Below are 26,617 nucleotides of genomic sequence, written 5' to 3' on the forward strand. Positions count from 1 at the left end.
TAAAAAAAAACTGTGATTATGTAGTGATCTAGTGGTAGGACTTGGATCCTGATAACTTTATCCAAGAAAATTAATAAGGATTTCTTAAGCAAATAGCTGATTCTAGGTCTCATGAGGGGAATGTACAAGGCGAACTGGGAAGAAAGTGCCAACACACACACACACACACACACACACACACACACACACAGGTACACTCATACTGTGATGAGAATACGCCAAAGGGACACAAGCGCCAATGGGAAGAGCTCACAGTGCCAAAAGTGGGAAAAAATTGAAAACAAAATAAATGACACGAATTGATATAAAACTCATAGTTCAAAAAATCCACAAGTTCATAATGATGTGAACAATTAAATAAATAATAAATAGGGGATAATAGACAAAATTCCGATAAAAAATAATTCCTAATTATTTTGTAGGTACTCTCCTCTCAGAGGTTTATAGGATAACACTCAATCTCTTATTTGTGGGCTGTACACAAGGGAGTTCCTTCCAAAAGGCACATCGTGGAGCGGGGCGGGGGGGAGTAATTTACAGAGGAGAAATGTGGGAAACACTTCCTCAACCAGGTGATCAAGGTTAACACCAACTGTAATGAGTCACATTGAATGTATGTACCCACTGGCAGGATGTGATGCAAATGGCACTTTGCCACTGTGACGTTTCTCCCAATAACCCATATCCCCAGTCCAATCTTGAATAAAGTATCACACAAACCCCAAATGAAGGTTTTTAAATAAAATGTCTGACTAGTTCCACTCAGAGCTGTCAAGTTTATCAAAACCAAGAAAATTTGAGCAGAATTATTGTGATGGGCACTGAGTAAGCTATAGAATTGTTGAGTCATTATATTACACAAGTGAAACTAATCTAACACTGTATGTTCATCATACGTGAATTAAATAAATAAAAGGATATTCAGATAAACTGTCAGTGTCTGGAAGTATTGAAGAAGACATGACAACTGAATATAACGTGGTCTACCGGATGAGATTCTGGAGAAGAAAAACGACATTAGTTAAAAATAAAACAATATGAATAAACTATGGATGTTAGTTAAAAATAATGTGTTCACATCAAGTGAATTAGTTGTGACAAATATACCATACTATGTAAGGTGGTAACAGGTGAAGCTGAGTGCAAAGATATGGGAACTTTCTATCATTTCCACAATTTCTTATTTAAGGCTGTTACAAAATATAAATTTTATTAAAAACACACAGTTTATTTCATTTAATATGTCATCAAAGTTTGTGTTGTAGCATGGGTCAGAAATTCCTTCCTTTTCCATACTGAATAATATTCCATCATATGCATTCTACATTTTGCTTATTCACATGTTGATGGACACTTGAATTGCTTACACATTATCGCTGTCATGACTAATGCTGATATAGAGATGAGGGCACACATATCTCTCCAGTTCCCACTTTCAATGCTTTTGCTATATACCCGGAAGTGGAAATGCTGGATCACCCACTGGGTCATTGTATAGTTAACTTTCTGGAGAATGTCATACTGTCCTTCATAGTGGCTGCAACATTTTTATTTTCTTATGAGAAGTGTGCATGAGTGTGTTTCATGAAGTTGAATATTTTTCATGTGATCATTGTCCATTTGTATATATTTTTTGAGAAATATTTATTCAAGTCTTTTGTTGGTATAGTGTTGTAGGAATTCAATGAGTTGTCTTTCTTTCTGTTGATTGTGGCCTTTGATGCATAGAAATTTTTAATTTTGAGATAGTTCAATTTCTTTCTTTCTTTCTTCTGTAGCCTGTGGGTTTGTTTGTTTGTTTGTTTGTTTGTTTTTTTTTGGTGTCATATGCAAGAAATTATTTCCTAACGTAATGTCCTGAACCTTTTTTTCCCATTTATATTTTATTCTTTTTTTATTATGTTCAATTAGCCAACATATAATACATTAGTTTTTTCTTCTAAAAATTTTATATTTTTAGCTCTTCTACTTGGTCTTTGATCCATTTGGAGTTTATTTTATATACAATGTGAGTTAGGGGTCTACCTTCATTCTTTTGACCGTGAATATCTAGTTTGGCTAAACTGTTTGTTGAAAACATTATTCTTTCCTATTGGATGGTGTTGGCACCCTTGTAGAAATTCAGTTGACCATATATGAGATGGTGCATTTCTGGGCTCTCCAGTTCATTCTATCTGTCTATGTCCCTGTGTTAATGCCATTTCCACATTTTAGATTACTGTAGCTTTATAATAAGTTTTAAAATTAGGAGATGTGAGACTTATAACTTTTTCTTTTCAAGAATATTTTTATTTTTGGCTATAGATCCCTTGAGATTCCATATGAGTGTTTCAGCTGATTTTTCTATATTCTTAAAAATTGTCATTGGAGTTTTGATAGGGGTTGTATAAAATGTGTATTGTTTCAGATATTATTGACATCTAAACAATATTGAGTCTTCTGATCCATGAAGATGTGAAACCTTCCTGTACACACACACGCACACACAGCATATTAAAAATAATTTGCTTTTGTGTGTATGGAAGCTGGCAAGAGCAAAATCTGCAAAATTGGTGTCCCATTTTGAGTCTAAGCACCAGAAACTGCAATAAACCAGAAAGAGTTGATATCCCAGTTCAGGTCCATAGGCAGGAGGCTGGTGTAAAATCAGGGAAGAGTTAATGTGTCAGAGTGCAAGTGATCAGACAGGAAAGCTAATGGTCCAGTTTGAAGGCTCTCAGGCAGGAGAATTCCCTTTAATTCAGGGGTGGTTAGCCTTTGTAATTTTCAGATCTTCATTTAATTAGATAAGGACCCTATATTAGTGAGAGCAATCTACTTTATTCAGTCTACCAATTGCAAAGTTAATATCATCCAGAAAAATCTCATAGTCATAACACACAATTGTGAAACCAATATCTGAGCACCCTGTGGTCTAAGCAAATTATCACGTAAAGTTAATCACTAGAAGTTAATTGCTTATCCACCTAGCACCTATACACATCTCCGTAAATCCTACTTAATCCCCAATAAAGACCACACATGGTTATAATACCACATAACATCATACAACTGTCCTGCATGCAAATGAAAATGCACTAAAACCTCCACAAGAAGAGAAGGTAAACTTTTTAGGTGATTTTTACTTTCCCCTTGATATTCAGTATTTAAATACTACGATGTAAAATAAAAATACTAAAATGCTAGGTCAGAAATTCAATATATCTTCAGATTCATTGTAAGGTAATAAGAAAGGGAAGAAAACAAAAATATTTGCTCTCTATATATTCACTTGCAAACATATTAATAATATAAGGAGTAAATACAATCATTACAGTCTTCGTTTTTGTAACAGTCACATGGTTAATTTATAATTACATTCTTCTATTACTCATTCTGTATTCAATGTGCTTTCAGCAAGCACCAGAGCTGGTTGTGGTCCTTTAGCTGGTGGGGTTATAGTTTTCTATTGACCATATCACAGAACATGGTGATTCTAAGTGTGGTCTACAGGATTTCTTGTTTTCTAGATATACTCTTCCTTACTTCCATTGTGGAGCTGTAGTTCAATTTCTCCTTGGTTGCCAAAGTCAATCACCCCAGCCAGTGCACCAACTTACTTCTTACCTATTGATTTAAAGGAATGAGCTGCCCAAAGTGGTCTGGCAGAAGCCTTAACACTCTTTTCAGTAGAATCTTTTTGTATCTCATGCTGGAAGAATTTCTCCCTTTGGAATGAAGACCTCAAAGCAAGAAGAGCATAAGTTAATGGGAACAGGAAGGAAACATTTTGCTATTGGGTCATTAAGGGCAATATGAGTGGTGCCTCTCCATTTATATGCTTTGATTACAGGACCTGGCTATGGGAGGGAGAGCAACATGTAATGGATGCTGATTCCAAGCATATATGGCCTTCCAGAGAACCGAAGACTCTTGCTCCAACCCTGGAAGGTATTGCTACTTAGCTCATAGTATAACTAATTCTGCAAAATGGTCATTCCACCATTTTATCAGGCCAATTGCTTCAAGATAATAGGAAATATGATAAGATCAGTGAATTCTATGAGCATGGGCCCATTGTGGCAGTTTGTTTGCTATGAAGTAAGACTTTTGGTCAGAAGCAATGTTGTGTGAAATGCTATGAAGGTAGATAAAAAATTCTCTAAGTCCATGGATGGCAGCTTCGTTCAGCAGCATTGCATGAAGAGAAAACAAATCCTTATCTGAAGGAAGTGTCTATGGCAGTAAGAACAAAATATTGCCCTTCCATGATCGAAGCAGTCCAGTGTAATCAACCTGCAACCATCCTGACCATATCAAGGATTCCTGCCATATTGGGGACTTCATGTTGCTTCTGCTGAGTTGGCACTTAGCAGTGGTCATAACTAGGGTACCTTTAGTGAGTAGAAGTCTGTGTTGTTGGGCTCATGTACAACCTTCATCTCTGCCACCATGGTCACTTTGTTCATGATCCTACTGGGTAACGGCAGGAGTGGGTGGGAAAAAGTCTGCATGATATGCACAAACTGGGTCATTCTTTCCACTTGATTATTAAAATCCTCCTCTGCTGGTCATTCTTTGGTGAGCATTCAGAATGGACATAAATATCTTTGTGTGTTTTTACTTATTCAGAAAGGTATGGGAACATGCCTCTTCCTCAAATTTCCTTGTTACCAATTTTCCAATGATTTTTTTTAAGTCCCTGATTATTCAGCCAAACTTTTGGCCAAAACCCATGAATCAGTATACTTTCTACACCCAGCCATTTCTCCTTCCAAGAAAGTGAATATCAGGTGCATTGCTTCAAGTTCTACCCATTGAGAGAATTTCATTTCACCATAGACCTTCACGAATTTTTCCATAATGGAGATATAATGTTCTTATCTATTCAATTTTGAACTGTACCTTCATATCCCTGCAGAAATTTCTGCAAGACCAAACTTTTCTTCTTCTGTCACTTGATCATAGTGAACTCCCCACAAGGTCTTGGGTGCAGGTTGGGAGAATGAAGGCATCGTAGCAAAAGTGGGGAATGTGAGCATTTGGGCACTTCTTTATGTAACATTTTCTTCAGGGCCTGCTTGGGACAGATCACCTATAAAGTAGTCCCTCCTTATGTGGGGACTTAGGTCCTCCATATGCATGAAAATATGGATAATACTGAACCCTATATATGCAATGTTTTTTTTTACTATACATGCAAACCTGTGATAAAGATTAATTTATAGATTGGGCATGCTAACAGATAACAATAATAATAGTAAAATAGAAAAATTTCAATGATATATTTTAATAAAATTATCTGGATATGTTCTCTCTCTTTCGAAATACCTGAGTGTACTGTATTCACCCTTCTTCCTGTGATGATGTGAGATGGTAAAATGTCGTCGTGATGAGATGAAGTGAGGTGAATGGCACAGACATTGTGTTGCAGCATTAGGCTACCACTGACCTTCTGACATAATGTCAGAAGGAGGATCATCTGCTTCTGAACTTCAGATAACTATAACCATGGAACGCAAAACCATATCTAAAAGGAGACTATTCTATTCCCTAATGGAGAGCTGCTTTGCACACCCAACTCTGTGGCTCTATGGGTCCGAAAACACCAAGTTCATGATGAGCAGGTCTGATTTCACAGAAACTTGATGGCCCATGTTTAAGTGTTTAGTCTCTACTAAGGCCAGTACCAGGCCAAGAGGCTTTTCTCAAAACGAGAGTAATTGTCTGTAGAGGATGGCAGGACTTTGCTCCAAAATCCAGAGGGCCTGGACTGCAATTCATATATAGAGGACTGCCAAAGCTTCCAACAGCATCCCTTTCTTCCATTGACATATGAGGCATAGGGCATGCTGAATCTTAGCAACCATGTGGATTAGAAACTTGGGCCACAGCCTGGACCCGTGGCAGAGCCTTTTCTTTTTTCTAAGCTCCACACAAACTGGTAGCTTTATTTTTTTTCTTTTTTTTCTTTTTAAAATTTGTTTTAATTTAAATTTAATTAGACAAGGTATAGTATATCATTGGTTTTTGATATAACGTTCAATGATTCATCAGTTCAGTATAACATCCAGTGCTCATCACATCAGGTGCCCTCCTTAATGCCCATCACCCAGTTACCCCATACCCGCACACACCTCTCTTTCCTCAACCCTCAGTTTGTTTCCTGGTGTCAAGTGTCTCATATGGTTTGTCTCCCTCTCTCATTCCTCCCCATTCCGATCCCTCCCACCCCTCTTGTCCTCAGCCCTATTCTTTATGTTCCATGTATGAGTTAAACCATACAACAGTTGTGTTTCTCTGATTGACTTATTTCACTTAGCATAATACCATCCAGTTCCATCCATGTCTATGTAAATGGTAGATATTCATCCTTTCCTATGACTGATTAACATTCCCTTCTATATATGAACCCTATCTTCTTTATCCATTCATCCTTTGAAGGACATCTTATCTCTTTCCACGGTTTGGCTATTCTGGACATTGCTGCCAGGAACAGTGGGGTGCATGTGCTCCTTCCTTTCTCTACATCTGTATCTTTTTGAGTTACTTGATAAATAGGCCAGAGTAAAACGCCCAAATGTAGAGCACATTGCTTTCCCAATCCAAAGGGGCCTACTGGGTATTGTGCATCTTTTTGGTGTTGGAGGGGATAGACAGACAAAGGTATCCTTTACCTTTAATGGGTATATTTTGTTTTGTTTTATTTAAGTTTAAATTAGCTCACATTTAGTTTATTATTATTTTGGAGATAGAATTTAGTTATTCATCAGTGGCATGTAACACCCGGCGCTCATTATATCAAGCATCCTCCTTAATGTCCATCACCCAATTACCCCATCAGCCAACCCACCTCCCTTCCAGAATCCCTCAGTATGTTCTCTATATTTAGAGCATCTTATTGTTTGTCTCCCTCTCTATTTTTATCTTATTGTATTTTTCCTTCAGAAGTGATATTTTTCATATGCTCTATAATTTTGGGCCACCGGAAAATTCACTGAGCTTCAGGTTCCTGAATTTCAATTGTATGTATTTTCCATCCTCTGACACAAAATGTCTTACCCATAAATCTAGAGTAGATACGTCTTGATCATTAGATCCACTCAGCATAATGTCACTAATATGATGGACCAGTATGGATATCTTGTGGAATAAAACACAATTGAGGTCCCTATGAACTAAATTTTAACATTGTGCTGGAAAGCTGACACACCGCAGAGGTCGGGCAGTGAAGGCATATTGCTGGCCTTGTAACCTGAAATCAAACTGATTCTGATGCTCCTTACTGACAGGGAAACAGAAACAGTGGCCAAATCAGGTGCTGCATTCCAGGTACCAGGAAATCTGTCAATTTATTCAAGCAAGGGAACCATATCTGCTATAGCAGTTGCAATTCTTGGGATTTCCACGTGATTAGGCTTATAAATATCCACTCTCCTTCCCCAAGATCCATCTGCCTCCTGCACAGGCCAAATAAGTAAGTTAAATGTGTATGTTGTGAGAATCACCATCTCTGCATCTTTAAGTCCTTGATAGTGGCTCTAATCTCTATGATTCCTCCAGGGATGTGGTATTACTTTTGGTCTACTTTTCCCTAAGTAGAGGCAGTTCTAGAGGCTTCCCCTTGGCTTTTCACCATTATAGCCCTCAGTCCACATGTCACGGAACCAATATGGGCATTCTGCCAGTTGCAAAGTATATCTATTCAAATTATGCATTCTGGAACTGGGGATATAACCATAGGATGAGTTCATTGACCTACTGGACCCAATGCAAAGTAGGCCTGAGCTAAAACTTCAATGACCACATTCCTCTGTAAGTTCCTGCTCTGACTGGTGGATCACAATATTGATTTGGGTTTTCTGGAATCAGTTTCAGGTCAATGTGTCCAGGAGTTCCTGAAAGACTGCTTTTTTTTCTTTTCTCCAAAGCATAATTTGGCTGATAGATAGTGATAGGTTTCCTATGGTGAAGGCGGAGGGAAAGATTAATATTTACATTTTTGTCAATGTCCCAGGGTCATTCCACAAGAGGATCCAATTTCCCCTTTTTTTAAGATTTTGAGTCTATAAACTGGTTCCAGTCTGGGAATTATTGTGAAGCCATGAATCTCTGCTTTTATGATGAAGTTAGACTTCTGTTTACTTAACTTAGACCTTTTTTGCTAATGCAGATCAAGTAACACTTGAACAGGCTTCATTTCTATTTGACATCTAGGAACTCTGTCAAAAACTCACCAACACTGTTAGTCTGCTGGTATTGATTATTCTGATTGCTATATTGAATCTTCTGTCCTTTATGGGAAGCATGCCCACCTTGCCTTTAATGAGCTTGAGAAATATCACTTAGCAACTATTTCCTGGGATCAACTACCACCCACTACATTCAGATTTCCTAGTTTAGTGACACTAAAGGTCTGGTCTACAAAAAACAAAACAAAACAAAACAAAACAACAACCAACCAACCAACCAGAACAAAACACCAGTGATCACATATGTTTTCACAGATGCTGGGACTAGGACTCCAAATTTGTTTCTCACAGTCATGATGAAAAGTATGTCTTCTGGACCCTCCCTGTGGGGTTAAGTAGATCTTAAATGACAAATCCATTCTAACATTCCAATCTCCCTATGCCTTTAGATCTCTCCCTTTCCATTAAATTAAGTCATGTCTGGCAACTTTAATTTGGTTATTATGGGCCACATTTTGGTTCATGTTTCAGTCACCAAACAAACAAACAAAAAGAAAAAACTGTTAGCTTTTCTTCAGTTCCCCAGCTATAACATTAAAAGAAGAATCTCTGTTTAGTGAACTCATATCAAGAAATTTGGCTTGATTGAATTTTATGTTTCTTCCATGAGTATCCTGTTTCTGTATTTAAAAATTAGAAACACATCATTATTTTGGATTGTAGTGTTTTCCTCATCAGTCACACTTGGAACCTCACCTTGCAAAGTCTGCTGGGACTCATGTCTAGTTGTAGGTCTAGGAGCAAAGAGGGTGGTGGGGATGGTTCCTGAGGAGAATCAGCCCCTTCTTTTAGGCCAACGGCCTCTGGGGGGTCCATTAGAGTTCCCTTAGGCAATGCAGAGTTAAGCCTTTAGAATAAGAAGGAGAAGCCACTTTAACTGTCAAAGAAGATTCATCTTCTCTGTTCCCCAAATATTTGGGTAATACAGACATTGAATGGGATGGTCTTTTCACAGAGTGAATCTAAGATCATTGTAAGGAGTATTTACAGAAGAATAGCAGGCATCAATGAAGGAGAGATAAGTCAGGAAAAAGTACATGGGGGCCCTGAAAATGGGTTGGCAGAGTTAGTGACCACGGTGTGCACAGTACCTACCACAGAGATGAGGTAGGTGACCCAAACCACAACAAATATGAATTTCTGCATCTTTGGATTCTCTGTGAGCCCCAGTAGAACAAAATGTCACATTGTTCCTATTCTCCATTAGTTCCCATTATGATTAATTACATTACCTTAAAAAGAAATCCCTTTTATTAATGTAACCTTGACTTTATTAACCTTCTTCATCTCATAAATAATACATCCCTAGAGTCTATTGAGTTGTAGATTCTCATGAGGTTTTTGAGATAGAAAGAAGTTCTGAGTTCTTGAAGATCATCTGTGCACACTTCATCGTCTGAGATGACGAAGAGCCTATCTTGGGTTAAGTTTGAAAAGTGTGGTCAGAAGTGGACGTCAAGGTTGTGAATATAGAGCTAAGAATTTTCCTGTATCTTAAGGAAATGGGGACCCCATGGAAAGTAATTGAGAATTTGAGTGGAAGGATGAACAGGAGTTGGAGGAAGCAAGACTCTGGTAAAGAACTTTGTGTGCCTCGATGAAGTTGGCTGAAGTTCAGTAAGGGGAGAGAAAGCCCAGTATCACACTATTTATAATAGCTGACAAAAAGTGTAACAGGGGGTTTCTTATGAGAATGTACTGAAAGGTTCCAGGAGCTACCACTAAAGAATTGATAATACATGTTGTCAAATCCAATAACAACATAATAGCTGATAAATAGATTTTTTAATGATTGATTGGTATGTGCATGGCGTGGCGGTAACCTGTGTGGTTAGAATTATTTCATCTGTTTTGCAAATGAAGAAACAATTGCAGAAACTGATGTGAATAGAAATAATAAGGATAATATCAACTAAAACTTACTGAACATTTCCTGTGCTCTGTTTTTGCAGAAATGTGGCTGTTTAATTCTCACCATAAGCCTGTGAGATAATTACCACTGTTCTTTTGTAATTCTTTTACACAGTAGGATATACATACATAGAGAAGAATTTAAGGATCCTGCCCAAGATCAAGCAGATAATAAGAGGGTAAAGCCAACATTGGATCAAATTGTTAACTTTTTCCTCCAAATTTTTAATCCTTGCCCTACAATGTTTTGTTGTAATAAACGATGTTGAACTAATAATCTCCTTTTGACATGACCATAATAATTATAAAGTCTTTAATGCTGTTTCATACAAGGGTACACCTAGCAATTTCATGAACACACACACACACACACACACACACACACACACACACACACAACACACAATTTGGAATCCTTAAATATTATTAAAAATCCAGTGTTGCTTTCATTTAAGAGCACTTTTACTGTGGCTCTTATGTAGCTCCATTTCTTCCCTTTCCAATCCCCTTACAAGCATGGGTCCCCAGATTTTTCTGCACAATGTTGAAGATGACTACCACAGTGGTTAAGTGGACTGTATTGGTTTGATTATCAGAGAGACGAATTGCAATCTTGCCTTTTGCACTTGCAACTTGTTTTATCCAGGGTACACTTTTTGGCACCTTCCATCCTTGCTTCGTCATCTATAAAGTGAGATTGATCATGTTCATATCCCAGGTGTTATAAGACTTGATTGAGGAAACTCATATGACTGATGATTTATGTCATTTATTACTCAGATTTTGTCTTTTCTGTGTGTGGAGTGTATTTACTTTTGATTTTCATGCTCGTGATTAGTCTTTAATGTTAAAGGAGGTGTCTCATGGCAAAAGAAAGTTCCTGGTGTCAGAGAGCTGGGTCCTACAAATTGTGTAATCTGTATGAGCCCCAAGGTTTTCATTTGCCAAAGTAAGTTAATGACATTTACTAATTATCTTTTGAAGAACTAGCGTGAGGATAAAATATTACTATATTTGAAAAATGTTGAAACATATTGATTACTACATATAGAAGGTACCAATCTTTAAGATGCTTCAATGCTACTGAAAAACTGACCTTATAGACTTAGATGACCTTAATGATATTTAGGGCTTTTAAGATATAATTCCATCTTCAAACTGACCTCTTCTTGGTTAGGAAATGTTCGGTATGAAATATATGAAGCACTCAGTCTCAGACTATTAGGTAATTCAGTAAGCAATCAGCGGTTCTTTTTTTTTTTTTTTAAGATTTTATTTATTTAATAGAGAGAGAGACACACCAAGAGAGGGGGAACACAAACGGGGAGGGAGGGGGGGCAGGAGAAGGAGAAGCAGGTTTCCTGCGGAACACGGATCCTTGATCCCAGGCCCCTGGGATCAGGACCTGAGCTGAAGGCAGATGCTGAATGACTAAGCCACCCAGGCGCCCCAAGGAATCAGCAGTTCTTGTGAAAATGTTTCTATTAGTCTAAAACTTTCCTTCTAGCCTAAAGCTTCAAAATGCTTCATAGAAATCTGGGATTCAAATTAAGAGTGAATTCTTTTGAAACCCTATAGAAAACTGAAGGGGAAGAAATCAGTGAGGGAGACAAACCATGAGAGACTCTGGACTCCAGGAAACAAACCGAGGGTTTCAGAGTAGAGGGGTGTGAAGGCCCGGGCTTATCAAATTGCTAAGCACACTAAATCTAGTTAGATCCACCAGCACACATAGTTATAAGTTTTTCTTGGGATGAAACTTTTAAGAGCTACTCTTTGCAATTTTCCAATAAAGAATAGAGTGTTATTAACTGTAGTCACTATGTTGTACATAATTACCTTCTCGTGTTGTATTATTTGTTTATTTTATAGCTGGAAGTTTCTTCCTTTGACCACCCTCACCCATTTAATCCACGCTTTTTTTTTAAGCTTTTTATTTTTTATTACTTTTTTAATAATAATTTTTATTATGTTTTGTTAGTCACCATACAGTATATCCTTAGTTCTTGATGTAGTGTTCCATGATTCATTATTTGCGTATAACACCCAGTGCACCATGCACTATGTGCCCTCCTTAATACCCATCACCAGCCTATCCCAGTTCCCCACCCCCTCTCCTCTGAAGCCCTCAGTTTGTTTCCCAGAGTCCATAGTCTCTCATGGTTCGTTCCTCCTTCTGTTTACCCCCCTTCATTTATCTACCCTTCTTATCCCCAACTCTGGCAACCACCAGTCTTTTCTCTGTATCTGTGAGTTCAGTTTATTGATTCATTTATTTTTTTGAAAGCATCTTTCCTTTTCTTTTTAAATTCATTTAGCCAACATATAATGCATCATTAGTTTCAGATGTAGAGTTCAGTAATTCATCAGTTGCATATAACACCCAGTGTTCATCACAACATATGTACTCCTTAATCCCCATCACCTATTTAACCTGTCCTTCTAGCCACCTCTCCTCTGTTTTCTATAGTTAAGAACCCATTTCTGGATTTGCCCCCTCTCTGTTTTTCCCTATACTCATTTTTTTTCTTAATTTCCACATGAGTGAAATCATATGGCATTTATCTTTCACTGATGAACTTGTTTTGCTTAGCCTAATACTCTCTAGCTCAGACCTTGTCATTGTAAATGGAAAGATCTCATTCTTTTTGATGGCTGATTAATATCGCATAATATTCCCATATATGGGGATATATATATATAGATATATATATAGAACTATATGTATATGGAGCTATATATATATATATATATATATATAATCCCATAATATTATATATATCATAATATCTGTATCTATATATCTATATCTATCTATAGCTATATCTATATCTAGACATATTGATATATATACCACATCTTTATCCATTCATCATTTGATGGAAACTTGGGCTGTGTCCATAGTTTTGCTACTGTAGATACTACTGATATAAACATCAGGGGACATGTGTACCTTTCTGTACTCTCTGAAATAAAGAGTTTTAAAAATTCATGAGAAAACCCCTGGAATGCACAGATTCAAGGCATGGCTGCTGATCTGCCCTGCTCACTGTGAGACCAAAATTCTATTGGCAATTCTAACTTGTCAGTCCACACTACCGCTTTACTAGGAAAACACAAACAGAGAAACAAAGTGGCTTCCTGCTGCAAAAGTAGGTTCACTCTAACTCCATTAACTAGAGATACTCAAGTAAATATTTCTGAATGCCTCTGGTACTTTCTTTTGTTCCATTGATACAATTCTACTTTAAATGAAATAATATACTTTTTTTCCCTTCAAACTGGGTTTCATCTTTCTGTACTTCAATCTCAAAAATATGCTTTATCTATTGTGTATTCTACATGCATATTTAGTCTTGAAAACATTTTTAATTCTTTCCCCCTTAGAGTTGCAGAATTTTCTTGTAGTTCCTATATTCCAATCATATAAATTAGCTGAATATTTCCAGGCTTCTGGAATGCTACATTTAAAAAATACATAATGGTTCAATCATCTTCATAGTCAAAGGAAACAATAAGAAAAATCATTTATGAAATAAATTACATATACTTATATAACTGTTCTGAAATTTACTATAGAGAGAATTAAAAATCATAGGTAACAGGCTATTCTTTATTTACGGTTGCTCACTGTTTGAACATTTGTGATTGTATAAATATCTTTCTTCTATCAAACCAAAGTGTAGAGAAAGATTGCGGAGTATTTCATAATCAGCAATGTCAGAATTGAGCTCTAAGGAAAAGAAAGAACCAGGCTGGTGATATGAGGGAAGCTACTAGTTTGAGGGCGGAAGTACAGAAATAGTGAGGAAATCAGATGCATTATATTAGAGTGTTTTGGGCAAGTAAGGATATACACTATCATATTTGATATCTGTACATATTAAGGAATCAACCAATACCCTCAATTCATCTTTTACTTTCTGAGGTTATTGTGGTATGCCATAGCTTTCTCATGGCATTTTTCACTTCTGCATTCCTCAGTGTGTAAATGAGTGGGTTGAGAAAAGGGGTCCCAATAGTATAAAATATGGTCACCATCTTGTCCATGGGGAAAGTGCTTGGGGGGCGTGAATATATGAATATACATGGACCGAAGAATAAGACTACTACAATGATATGAGAAATGCAAGTAGAGAGAGCTTTTTTCCTCCCCTCTGCACTGTGGTTTCGCAGGGAATGCAAGATGACAATGTATGAGATCATTAGAATCACAAAACTGCCTGTGCAAACCGTCCCACTGTTAGTCGCCCATTCTAGGTTGATCAGATAGGTGTCCATGCAAGCAAGTTTCAGCAAGGGCTGCAAATCACAGCAGTAATGATCAATCAAATTGGGTCCACAGAAAGGCAATCTCAAGGCCAGGATAATCTCAGTGATGGCATGGATAAAAGCCCCTATCCATGCAAGAATGATGAGGATGGTGCAGGCCTGCTGACTCATGATGGTTGGGTAACGTAAGGGCTTACAGATGGCCACATAGCGATCAATGGCCATGAGGATGAGAACAAAGACTTCCATGGTGCCAAAGAAATGTAGTGCAAAGACTTGAGTCATGCACTGATTGTAAGAAATGGTTTTTTTTGCAGAGAGTGAATCCACAATTAGTCTGGGGGCTATGGAAGTTGAAAAGCAGAAATCAACAAGGGACAAATAAAATAGGAAAAAGTACATGGGGCTCCCAAGTGTCCGGCTGGACTTGATGGTCACAATAATAAGGGAATTCCCAACCATGGTTCCCACATAAAAAATGAAGAAGATTACAAATACCATTTTCTTTTTCATAGGATCTTGGGTCAATCCTAGCAGTATGAACTCAGCTACACTGTTATTTTCTTGCATTATTTCAGGCAAAGTGGAGAAAGCACAGGATAGAAATAATCAATCTGCAAAGAAAAAAAAAAATTTTGCAATGAGTACTCCATTTGGAGGTCAAATCCATATGCTTGATCATGGACATGCCACTTACCAGTGGGTAATCCCTCACCTTCCACATTAGTTTCTTCTGTGTAAAGTGGAAATCATAATATTTATTCACAATCTCTTTATCTGACGGCTTATGGAAACAATGAAATATATCAATAATGAAAGAGTACCTGGTTCTTCAGGCATAGTGAACATCAATTTAGTGAATTTGATATGAGAGAGAGTCCTATTATGAGCTGGATGTCTTTCTTTATTTTACATCAAGGATCCATTAGGGTAGAATGTTGCAGAATAGAGAAAACTCATGCATGATTTATATAATGTGCTTTCATACTATTTGACCTTGATAGTTCATTTATAAACTATCTTCTAATAAATATTCTGAGCAATCAAGAAATGATGTAGAAACTTTTAATAGTGTTTTTCTTAATGAAACCTAAGAGAGAGAGAGAGAACAAGACATAAACAAACACTCTTTTAGCAGTGAACATTCAGTCAATTCATCCAGTCTATTATTAAGTTTACTTTAATCTGTTACCTTGACTAAAATTATTTCCTTTTACTCCAATTCTCAATAACTTATAGTTGTTTACAGTTGTAAATTCAGCTTCTATCACAAAATTTTGTACTTTTTAAATTATGTTGTCCAAAGTGAAATTCTTCATCTCATCCAGTATTTTAATGGGTCTTTCAGTGTATTTTCTTAAGACACAAGGAGAGTTTGAGACTAAAATAAAGGATGAATAGAGTACATTTGGCATATGTCAAAATATTCTTTCACATTTCATGTTATTTTAAGCACCAGGGATTTAGACAATGAGCTAAGGAAGCTCCAGGTCATAGCTGAAACTTTTTAATATAATTCTTGGAATCTATGTTCTTGACTTCAGTAAAAGATAGAGACAGAAAGAGAATCAATATTTATTTTTATATACGAAATTGGAAAAATCCTTTTCTGTCCTCATCACATATATTTTCCATATAATAGTACAATTAAATGTATAAGTGCCAAGGCATTTAAGTATATTTACAACATGTATTACAGACAAAAGGATAATTTTCTCAAATATAAATGGATCTTAGAGATCAATCTTTGAAAACACAATCCATATGGTGCCTGACTGCTTCAGCCAGTTAAATATCTGACTCTTGATTTCCACTTAGGTCACAATCTCAGGTTTGTGGAATCAAGCCCCTTGCCAGGGTCTGTGCTGGGTGGACATGGAGACTGCTAAAGATTCAATCTCTCTCTCTCCCTCTGCCTCTTCCCCTGCTTTTGCTCTAGCTCTCTCTCTAAATAAAACAACAAAAATTTTTAAAAAAGTGGAAATGAAAATGGGCAAAAGAACTGATTTCAAAGGAACTCTTCTTATTAAAAATAATGTGAAAAGATTATCAATTTCATTCATAAAAATACATTCAATTTAAATTCCAATTATATAATCTTTTCACCTATCTGATTAACAAAATGACCATTTTGATAAATGTCTCTTAACAAACAGTGCTGAAAATGATGTTGGACACAATTGATCCCACACATTCATTAGGAGCTTAAGGGGATGAAATCTCTCTGGAGGTATTTTTTAGCATTGATGATATGTCAGTGGCTCATAGACACATGTCTAGTGTTTCCATTTGCTGCAAATGATATCACTCATAGGCTCAAAGACCACCACAACAGTCCTTTCCACAATGGCCAAAGTTAAGAAACAATCAATGCCCATCAGAAGGAAGCTAAATGAGTCAGGGATGGTATTCTCTGCAATCATCAAAAAAAGGGAAGTGAATATATATATATATATATACAATTGTTTCTAAAATGTTGTAATGTGGTAGAGTTCAGGACAGTCTGCTAAGGATGGTAATATTTTCATTAACAGCAGAATAATATATATCACACACACACAAGGACTCATATCAATTAATTGTATTTAAGAGAGTACCGAGACAGCAGGACATTTGTGGCCTCAGGGTGGGGAAATTGTATTCTTGGAATCAAAGTTAGGTGGACGGCTTACCTTTTAAAATATTCCTGTGGGTAGTTGAAAATCTGTCATAATGATGCTGCAATAAAGTAAAGCTTTTGAAAACCTTCTCTTAGTACATGGTTTGTTAATCACATCGATATCTTACTGGTTCATAACAAGTGTCTTCAGACATAGGCTGCAGAAACAGGAAGATTCCAGGAACAAAGTAAGATTTAAATGTCTGTATAAGAAGGTGAGTCACTGTAGAGGCATTTCTGGACTCAAGGCTCTTTACCACATCATGCCCCAACCACACCACCATTCACTGCAGGTTGCCCTGCACTCTTATTTGTTTGTGAAATATGCTCTTTGTCCAACTCTTCAGCAAATAGGAGTGAAAATTTTTGGTTTGTAACGATTAGTATTATAAAGAGATGTCTATCTGTCTATCATCTATCTATCTATCTATCTATCTATCTATCTATCTATCTATCTATGTATCTATCATCTATCATCCATCTAATCATTTACCTATCATCTATCTATCCATTGATCCATACATCAACCTATCAATCTACTATCCTTTATCTATCATTTATCATCTATCTATTTATCATCTATCTATATCTATCTATCATCTATCTGCATCTTCTATCTATATCTATCATTTATCTATCATCATCTATCTATCTGATCATCTATCTATCCATTGATCCATACATCTACCTATCAATCTGCTATCTATCTATCTATCTATTATCTATCATCTATCTTACAGAGAAAATTCCCTAAAATTTCTATCCTCCCATGAATGCCTTTTATGTGTTAGGTGCACGCTGTGGCATTGATCAGATAAATTTTCTCGGAGTATTATATACAACTAAGTTAATTCGCAACACAAATCTTACCAGTTTTGACTGAGCTCAAGCAAAGGGTTGGATGTTCAGTAGTCTTATCTTCTCAGTGTAATTCAGCTATTCTTTAGTCCAATGGAAATTTTAAAAAAGTGTTTCTAAAATTCTGTCTGACCTCTTTTGATGTCACTGAGGCTCAGGTCTCCCCTGCAGGCCAGAAGACAAAGTTGGTCCTGGATTCAACCCACACTTTCTGAATCCACTCTCACTTGTAATTTTGACTGGGAAATGCTTCTCTTTTGCCTTTCCTACAGCAGTATTTAAACATGCATGATGCAAAGTAAAGGAGTCTGGGGAAGGTCATTCCCTGAAGTGTCCCTTCCTCTTTAATTAAGACCTGCGAGCTAGATGTGATAAAGAACTTAATCTTCATTATGTATTAATGGATTTTGGGGAAAAGCTGATGTCTTCTTGCAATTAAGGTGTTTATGTGGCCCATAAATCATGTGTTTTGATGAGAACAACAACAACAAAAACCTGTGACTGTCTAGTGATCTAGTGGCAGGACTTGATTCCTGATACCTTATCCAAGAAAATTAACTAAGATTTCTTAAGCAAATGGCTGATTGTAGGTATCAGGAAGGGAATGTACAAGGCGAACTGGGAAGAAAGTGCTAACATGCACACCACCCCCCCACACACACACAGGTACACTCACACTGTGATGAGAATACGCCAAAGGGACACAAGAGCCAATGGGAAGAGCCCACAGTACCAACAGCTGGGAAAAATTGAGGAACAAAATAAATGACAAAAATCGATATATAACTCATAGTTTAAAAATCCACAAATTCGTAGCTATGTGAACACTCAAATAAATAACTAATAAGTAGGGGATAATGGATAAATCTCCCATAAAAAACAATCCTTAATTATTTTGTAGGTACTCTGCTCTCAAAGGTTATAGGATAACACTCAAACTCTTATCTGTGGGCTGTACACAAGTGAGTTCCTTCCAAACGGCACATTGTGGAGCGGGGCAAGGGGGGAGTAATTTACAGAGGAGAAATGTGGGAAACACTTCCTCAACCAGGTGATCAAGGTTAACACCAACTGTAATGAGTCACATTGAATGTATGTACCCACTGGCATGATGTGTTGAAAATGGCATTTTGCCTCTGTGACCTTTCTCCCAATAACCCATAACCCCAGTTTATGTTTCAGCCACCAAGCAGAAAAACTGTTAGCTTTTCTTCAGTTCTCCAGCTAAAACATTAAAAGAAGAATCTCTGCTTAGTGAACCCATATCAAGAAATTTGGCTTGATTGAATTTAATGTTTCTTCTTCCATGAGTATACTATTTCTGTATTCATATATTAGGGGAAAAAACATGATTATTTTGGAGTGTAGTGTGTTCCTCATGAGTCACACCTGGAATCTCACCTTTAGGGGTCTGCTGGGACTCATGTGTAGTTATAGTTCTAGGAGCAAAGAGGGTGATGGGGGTGGGTCCTGAGGAGAATCAGCCTCTTCTTTTAGGGCAACTGCCTCTGGCGGGCCGGTTAAAGCTCCCTGGGGCAATGCAGAGTTAAGCCTTCAGACTAAGAGGGAGAAGCCACTTTAACTGGCAAAGAAGACTCCTCTTCGCTGTTAGCTCATCCTCCCAGTAATCCAAGGAAGAATCTACCTTTCATCCATGAATTCTTTCTTAAATCTTCATCCCATGTCAAGTTCTTCTGTTTATACTCTTTAATATTTCTTTTTTTTATAAATTTTATTTTGTTATATTAGTTACCACACAGTACATCCCCAGTTTTTGATGCAATGTTCTATGATTCACTATTTGCATATAACACCCGGTGATACTCTTAAATATTTCTTAAACTCTTCTTTCTCTCTGTGGTAGTTTGGATTACCTAGATTTAGACTCTGAGTTGGGGATTTTCATGAAAGTGATTTTTAAGGACAAGGATTGTGGGAAGTTGACTACAGTTCAGGAAGAAGGTTATGGTCCGTACTGGTTTTTGGCTTCATCCTGTATCCATGAGAACTCTAGGGTATACATTTTAATGCTAGACTGAGGCAAAGCGACCAGCCTGTTGTTCATTGGTTCCTCCTGGGTCCTGGGATGGTGGGCAAAGCATATGATTTTGTTCTGGAGCAAATGTACAGAGAAGATGGGGCCTTGAGCTCTGAGCTGTTAGGAGCCCAGACACAACAGCTGGGACATTGCAGAATTAAAGGGAAGTGGAGCTGGACACAGCAGTACCAACCACATTCTGCATCCTCTCTGGTACCACCATACCTCAGACCTCCATCCTTTCACACCAAACTCATTTCAGTAACATCCTAATGTCACTTTTGTTCCCTTTGATCCATTTCCCACACTAATGACCTATACAGTTATCAAGTCAAACTCAAATCAAACTGCATCACTTGCTGATACAAAAGGCCTTCCAGCGTTTGCCCCATGGTGTTTAGCAGTAAGCTTTAATAGGATCACGAGACTCTTCTTCATCTTCTCTATTCCTGTCTCTCCAGATTCATATCCTGCTCTATACCCTTTATAAGCTCTTTGTCTAGCATATTGCTTGGAACAGCGTGAAAGTTCTATAAAAAAAAACTGTCGATTGAATAGATGAATTAACAACCAAAGCCACACTGAGTTCATGAGGTTTTCTGAATACTGATTTTTCACACGTTGGCCTTTGTTATGTATTCTCTCTTGTAGGAATGCTCCTACTTCAACTTAGGTGCATATTCACACTGCTGACTCCATTTCAAGTTTCAGGTTTCATTTTTTTATATCCTTTCATCTTGGAAACTTTCCTGAACTTCCAGTCTTTGTTGTGTGTCCCTCAAACATGCTTTCATAGCACCCTTATCATTTATAACACAGTGTTGTCATTATCTTCTCCCCTCTGGGTGTCTTTCAGTGGATCTGAAGCTCTGTGAAGGCAAGACCCAGGTTCCTTTCTATTTACCACTGAATGCCGAGGAACCATCAATATGTCTGATATATTCCTTGGCTCAAGAAATTTCTGTTGGTTAGTGAAGTGAGGGATGGAAGGAATAAATGGAATATGTTTATCCTGAAGTTTTGTGTGTAGATGGAGCCACATATTTTTAAAAATACCTTTTCATAATGAAATGTTACCAAAAAGTAAATTAATTGAAAGAGAAAAATAACATGAACAGCTCTCAGTCATATGATGAAATCTTGCTGAGAACAGGAAAATTATCAAGGTAAGCTTTTTGTTCCTTCACTGAGAATCAGTTTCAATTACTTTCTCGTCACACATTTTAAGCAGAAGTTAAAACAAATTATGGTTTCTCAAACCATCACTTTGATATCTAGAGGTAAGAGTCTGTTTCTTGGTTTTCCTCTTTATCTCTGTCTCTAGTTTTCCATCCTATACTGGTTTGTTTTATTTCTTAAACTTCACATGTTTGTGAAATCATTTGATATTTGTCTTTCTCTAACTTACTTTTTTCAGTTAGCATAATAGTCTCTAGCTCCATCCATGCCATGGCAAATTACAAAATTTCATTTTTCATATGTGTATCTCACGTCTTCTTTATCCATTCATCATTTGATGGATAATCAGGCTGTTTCCATAATGTCACTATTTGTAAAGAATGCTGCTAGAATCATCAGAGTGCATGTATCCATTTGAATTGGTATTTTGGTAGTTTGGTATTCTTTGAGCAGATAAATAGTAGTGCAATTTGTAGGTTGTGTAGCATCTAAAATATATAAAGATCTTATAATACTCAACACCCCCAAAAACATGTAATCCAATTACAAAAGGGGCAGAAAGACTTGAATAGACATTTCTCCAAAGAAGACATGTAGATGGCCGGCAGACACATGAAAAGATGTTCAACAGCAATGATCATTAGGGAAATACAAATCAAAACTACAATGAGATATCACCTTACACTTGCAATAATGACTAGAATCAACAATACAAGAAACAAGAGATGTTGGCAAGGAAGGGAAGAAAGGGGAACCCTCTTGCACCGTCAGTGGGAATGCAATGTGGTGCTTCACTCTAGAAAACAGTATGGAGTTTCCTCAGAAATTTAAAAGTAGAACTACCTTATGACCCACCATTTGTATATCTTTTTTTATTTTTGGAAATTTCTTTTAAATTCCTTTGTACAATTTAAAAATAATAGTTCTGGGCTTCTTATTACTAAACTGTAAGTGTTCTTTATTCTAGATCTAGGTCTTTTTGTCATATAGATGGCTTACATATAAAATTAATATAAAATATATATTTATATATAATTTATGTATAAAATTGTATATATTATAAAATGTTTATATATAAGTGTGTGTCCATATATATAGTTCTTTCCTAGTCCGTGTGTTGCCTTTTCATTTTTAAAGAGATGACATCCAATGAAGAAAAGTGTTAAAATACTAAGAAATTTCTATTTGCAGCTCTTCTTATAGTCCATGCTTATTTTGTGATATTCAATAAATATTGATCTATCCTAATGTTAAAAATACTCTTTGTAGTATTCTTATAGGTTTATCTTTTAGCATCTAACTCTCTGACTCATTTTGAGTTAATTTTTGTGTATGGTCTGAAATAGTAGTGAAGTTCATTTTCTTTTCAGATGGATATCCAATTGACCCAGCATACTTAGTTGAAAAAAAGTCTGTTCTTTCCCCCACTGAATTACCTTGACATTTTTGTTAAATAATCACACATTTAGGTCTATTTTTACGGTCAATCTATTGTTTCAATGACCTATATGCTTAACCTTACATCAATACCACACAGCGTTGTTTATGGGAGCTTAATATAAATCTTTTATTTAGCTAGAATAAGTTCTCTAACTGTTCTCTCTCCCTCCAATAGATTTTACTTATAAGTGATAGCATACAGTATTTGTCTTTCTCTTTCTGTTTATTTTACTCAGCATAATGCTTTCCAAATTTACCATGTCATTGCAAATGGCAGGAATTCCTTCTCTTTACTGGCGGTATAATGCTTATCTTCCTTATTCATTCATCTATTGATATCTTGGCTACATGCTTTACTGACTGAGCCAGCCAGGTGTCCCAAAGATACTCATTTTAAGTCTTTCGAATACACCCAGAAGTAGAATTGTTTTATTTTTTTAAAAATTTTTTGAAGCCTCAACATATTGTTTTCCATAATGACCATGCCATTTCACATACTTATCAGCATTGTATAAGGGATTCCTTTTGCTCATATTCTTGCTAACATTTGTTATCTCTCGTGTTTGTTTTGTACTAACAATCTGAACAGGTGTGAGGTGATATTCAATTTTGGTTTTGATTTACATTTCCCTGGTAGTGATGTTGTGCTCCTTTTCATATATCTTTTGACGATTCATGTGTTTTTTTTTGAAAAAAAGGCTATTCAAATCTTTTGCCCAATTTTAATTGCATTTTTCATTAATTAATTTACTTGGTATTAAGCTGTATGCATTCATTGTGTATTTTGGTTTATTTTATTATTTTGTAACTCTCTATCAGATATATGTTTCATGAATATTTTTCCCATCTATACACTGCCTTCAATGTACTGTTCCCTTTTTTGTGCAGAATTCTTGAGTTTAATATAGTCCTATTTGTTCATTATAGACTTTGTGGCCTGCATTTCTTTTTTCTATCCAATCTGAGAAATGCTTTGGAAGACTAATGTCAAAAATCTTTTCTCCTCTATCTTCTTCTGGGAGGTTTATTTTTATTAGGTCTTATATTTAGGTCTTTCATTCACTCCAAGTTAATTTTGTGATTTGTGTGAGATAAATAAGGAGAGTTTTATCTCTTCCTGTGAAAAAAGTCATTGGAATTTTGATCAGGATTGCATTGAATCTATAGATTGCTTTGGGTTATATGGGTATTTTCATGATATTAATCTTTCTAATCCATAAGCATGGAATAGCTTTCCATTTGTTTGTGTATTCTTCAATCTGTTTCTTCATTGTCTTATGGTTTTCAGTCTACAAGCTTTTCACCTTCTCAGTTAAATTTAATCCTAAGATTTTATTGATTTGGAAGCTATTGTAAACAGGATCACTTCCTTAATTTCTCTTTCAGGAAGTATGTTGTTAGTGTATAGAAATGCAACTGATTTCTGTATGCTGATTTTTTATCTTTTTTTGAATTTTTGAATTCTTTTTTGAATTCATTTATTAGTTCTAATTTTTTAATGGATTCTTTAGGATTTTCTATATATGAGATCATGTTATTTGTGAATAGAGGTAGTTTTACTTCTTCCTTTCTTAAAAGGATGTTTTTAATTTATTTTATTACTTGATTTCTCTGGTAAAAACCTGTAGTAAAATGTTGAATATAAGTGGTGAGTGTGAACATCCTGGTATTGTTCAGACTTTATGATGGAAATATTTTGTGGATGGTGGTTGTTTGTTTGTTTAATGATTTTCTAAATTATTTTTCTAAAATCTATATTCTTTTCTATGAGTGGTTTTCAAACTGTCTCTTCTCTCAGGGATGACATATGGAGGAACATGAATGAAAAATAGTTCTTTACATATTAAATTGAGCAGTATAAGAAAACATGTTTAAAAATGTTTTTGCTATTTTCTGAGACAGAAGTATAACCAGTGGTAGGAAGACATAGAGAGACACAATTTATTGTTTTCTGTTATGAAATAAGCTGACTTTTTCATCTGGAAAATGAAGGTTCTCATGAAAGTCATATCTGTCATGCTGTGACAGTAAGGGTGTAAAACCACAAAAACTATAAAACTCCATTGGTAGCAGCCTATGTTGTGATCATAGGTCTATGAAATAGAATAGTATAAACCAGACTCACCCCGACTAAAACTGGGGAGAGTCTGGGTTCTAATGATTTTTGGTCATCTGTTTCCATGGATCCAAGAGGAGACTCTCTGAGCTCCTCTGATTGGGATTGACCCTGAGGAACTATTGTGAACAGAAATAAATATATAAAGCCATTGTTAGAAACTCGAATACTATTTCATTTGACCTGCTTTCTTGTCTTTGAGTGTAATAAATCTGTCAGCTTTTACCTTCTTAAGGATGTCAGACCTTCAATGGAACTAATGTCCCTTGGCAGTCAAGACATTAGTGCAAAGACATGAATAAAAGAGTGTTGTGGAGGAAAGATACAAATCAATAATATTCATGTATTCCACTGTTTTCTAAATTTAGTTCAAATTTAGCTCCCTTTGCGTCAGCTAGTAGAACAGGCGGGAACATATAGTCAAATGTAGGACTCCTGGGATTTCATTGACTCATAGACCTCTTGTGCTCTAAGAGCACCAAGTATCATCCAGTCTCTGTTTCCAAATCTAAGTGCTCAGATGTGTTTTACTGTCATATAACAATTATGAGATGAGCGTGTTAGAAATATAGATTTTTGAATACCCCTTCACCATGGCCTAACAGATTAGAAACTCTCAACACGGATACTGTTATCTGTTCAAAAGTCTCTCCCAATGAGTCCCATGATCAAACTAGTTGGAGCAGCACTGATCATCATTAAAAACTGAGCAAATGGAAGTCCACTGACATTCCAAGCTGGGACAATAAATATGGCTCCGTGGTTCCAGGGCCAGGGTTTCTTAATTATAACTTCTAATCCAGATACGGTGCTGCCTTTGGTTTTTCTCATCTTTAACTTTGAATGCATCCACATCTGAGGTAATTTTTTAAAGCTCTATGTACAGTTCTTAATGTAGTCTATACACACACACACACTCCACCATAAACACTTGCCCAGGTATAGGCAGTCACTTGAATAATTAGATTTGTGCAAAAGGAAATGAAACAGTGAAAATGATAATCAGTGATATGTTCATTTGTTATATTGAAAAATAAAGCTCAGATTGCATGAAGTGAAGGAGAGATGTGTGATGAATGGCTCACTGTATTCAGTAAAGCTTCTTGGCTCAAACATTGGAGGAAATACAGTTTCCCAGCTGAGCATTAGTGTATTGTATTTGCCCTGTTGATTGAATCAAGTGGCCTACTCATCACAATTGTCTTTGTTTTCATTCAATTTCCTTAGTTTTTCCCTCCAGTCACTTTATGTTAATTGGAGACCACTGGTTACAGACAAGGCAAGATCAGTCAGTGAGCAGAAGCATATGAATGGAATGTTAGCATTATAATGGGGATCTTAGAGATATTTTTCCCCCACTTTCCTTACTATTTGGGTAAAGAAAATGAGTCTTAGAGAATAGAAAACTTTCTCCCTAGAGCAGAGGATGAGAACAGATCTTTTGTGTTTTAAGCTTATTTAATCTCTTTCACATCCTGCACTCACCACCCCCTCCCTCTGCAGTCTTGCTAGGTTTAGTTTCCAACATGCAACATTTACCTATTGAGTGCTCAGTATGTCTCAAACACAGTTCAATTGCTAGACAATGGCCTTAAATTCTTCGTAGTAGACTCTCAATGTAAGGAAAATGGCAGAAAGACCAAAATAAGGAGGAGAAAACAATGGTGCTGAGTTTGATCATGCTGAGCTTCTGAGTTTAATAAGATTCCTCTGGCCTGGATCATTCAGAAAATTTATCTACTTACGAAATATTTAAAATGAATATAATAATAATGTTGATAATAATACTTCAGATGTGTAGAAAGTGTTCTTGTGTCTTTTCTTCCTCTAAAAACCCTATGAGGTTGTCATTACTGTCTTTATTGAAAGGATGAGAAAATTTAAGATCATCTAAGTTAAATTGTTACTTTCAA

The 26,617-nt window shown here is 36.3% G+C and overlaps 1 protein-coding gene across 1 annotated transcript; it reads right to left on the reverse strand.

Annotated features, from left to right (window-relative positions):
* Window positions 1-14,051: 14,051 nt before the first annotated feature.
* LOC113246442 (olfactory receptor 4C11-like) lies at window positions 14,052-14,984 on the reverse strand. Its single transcript, XM_026487051.3, has one exon. The coding sequence runs from the start codon at window positions 14,982-14,984 to the stop codon at window positions 14,052-14,054; it is 933 nt and encodes a 310-aa protein (XP_026342836.2).
* Window positions 14,985-26,617: the final 11,633 nt, after the last annotated feature.

The sequence above is a fragment of the Ursus arctos genome, unplaced genomic scaffold (assembly GCF_023065955.2).
Source record: "Ursus arctos isolate Adak ecotype North America unplaced genomic scaffold, UrsArc2.0 scaffold_23, whole genome shotgun sequence".
In the NCBI taxonomy this organism is placed as follows: Eukaryota; Metazoa; Chordata; class Mammalia; order Carnivora; family Ursidae; genus Ursus; species Ursus arctos.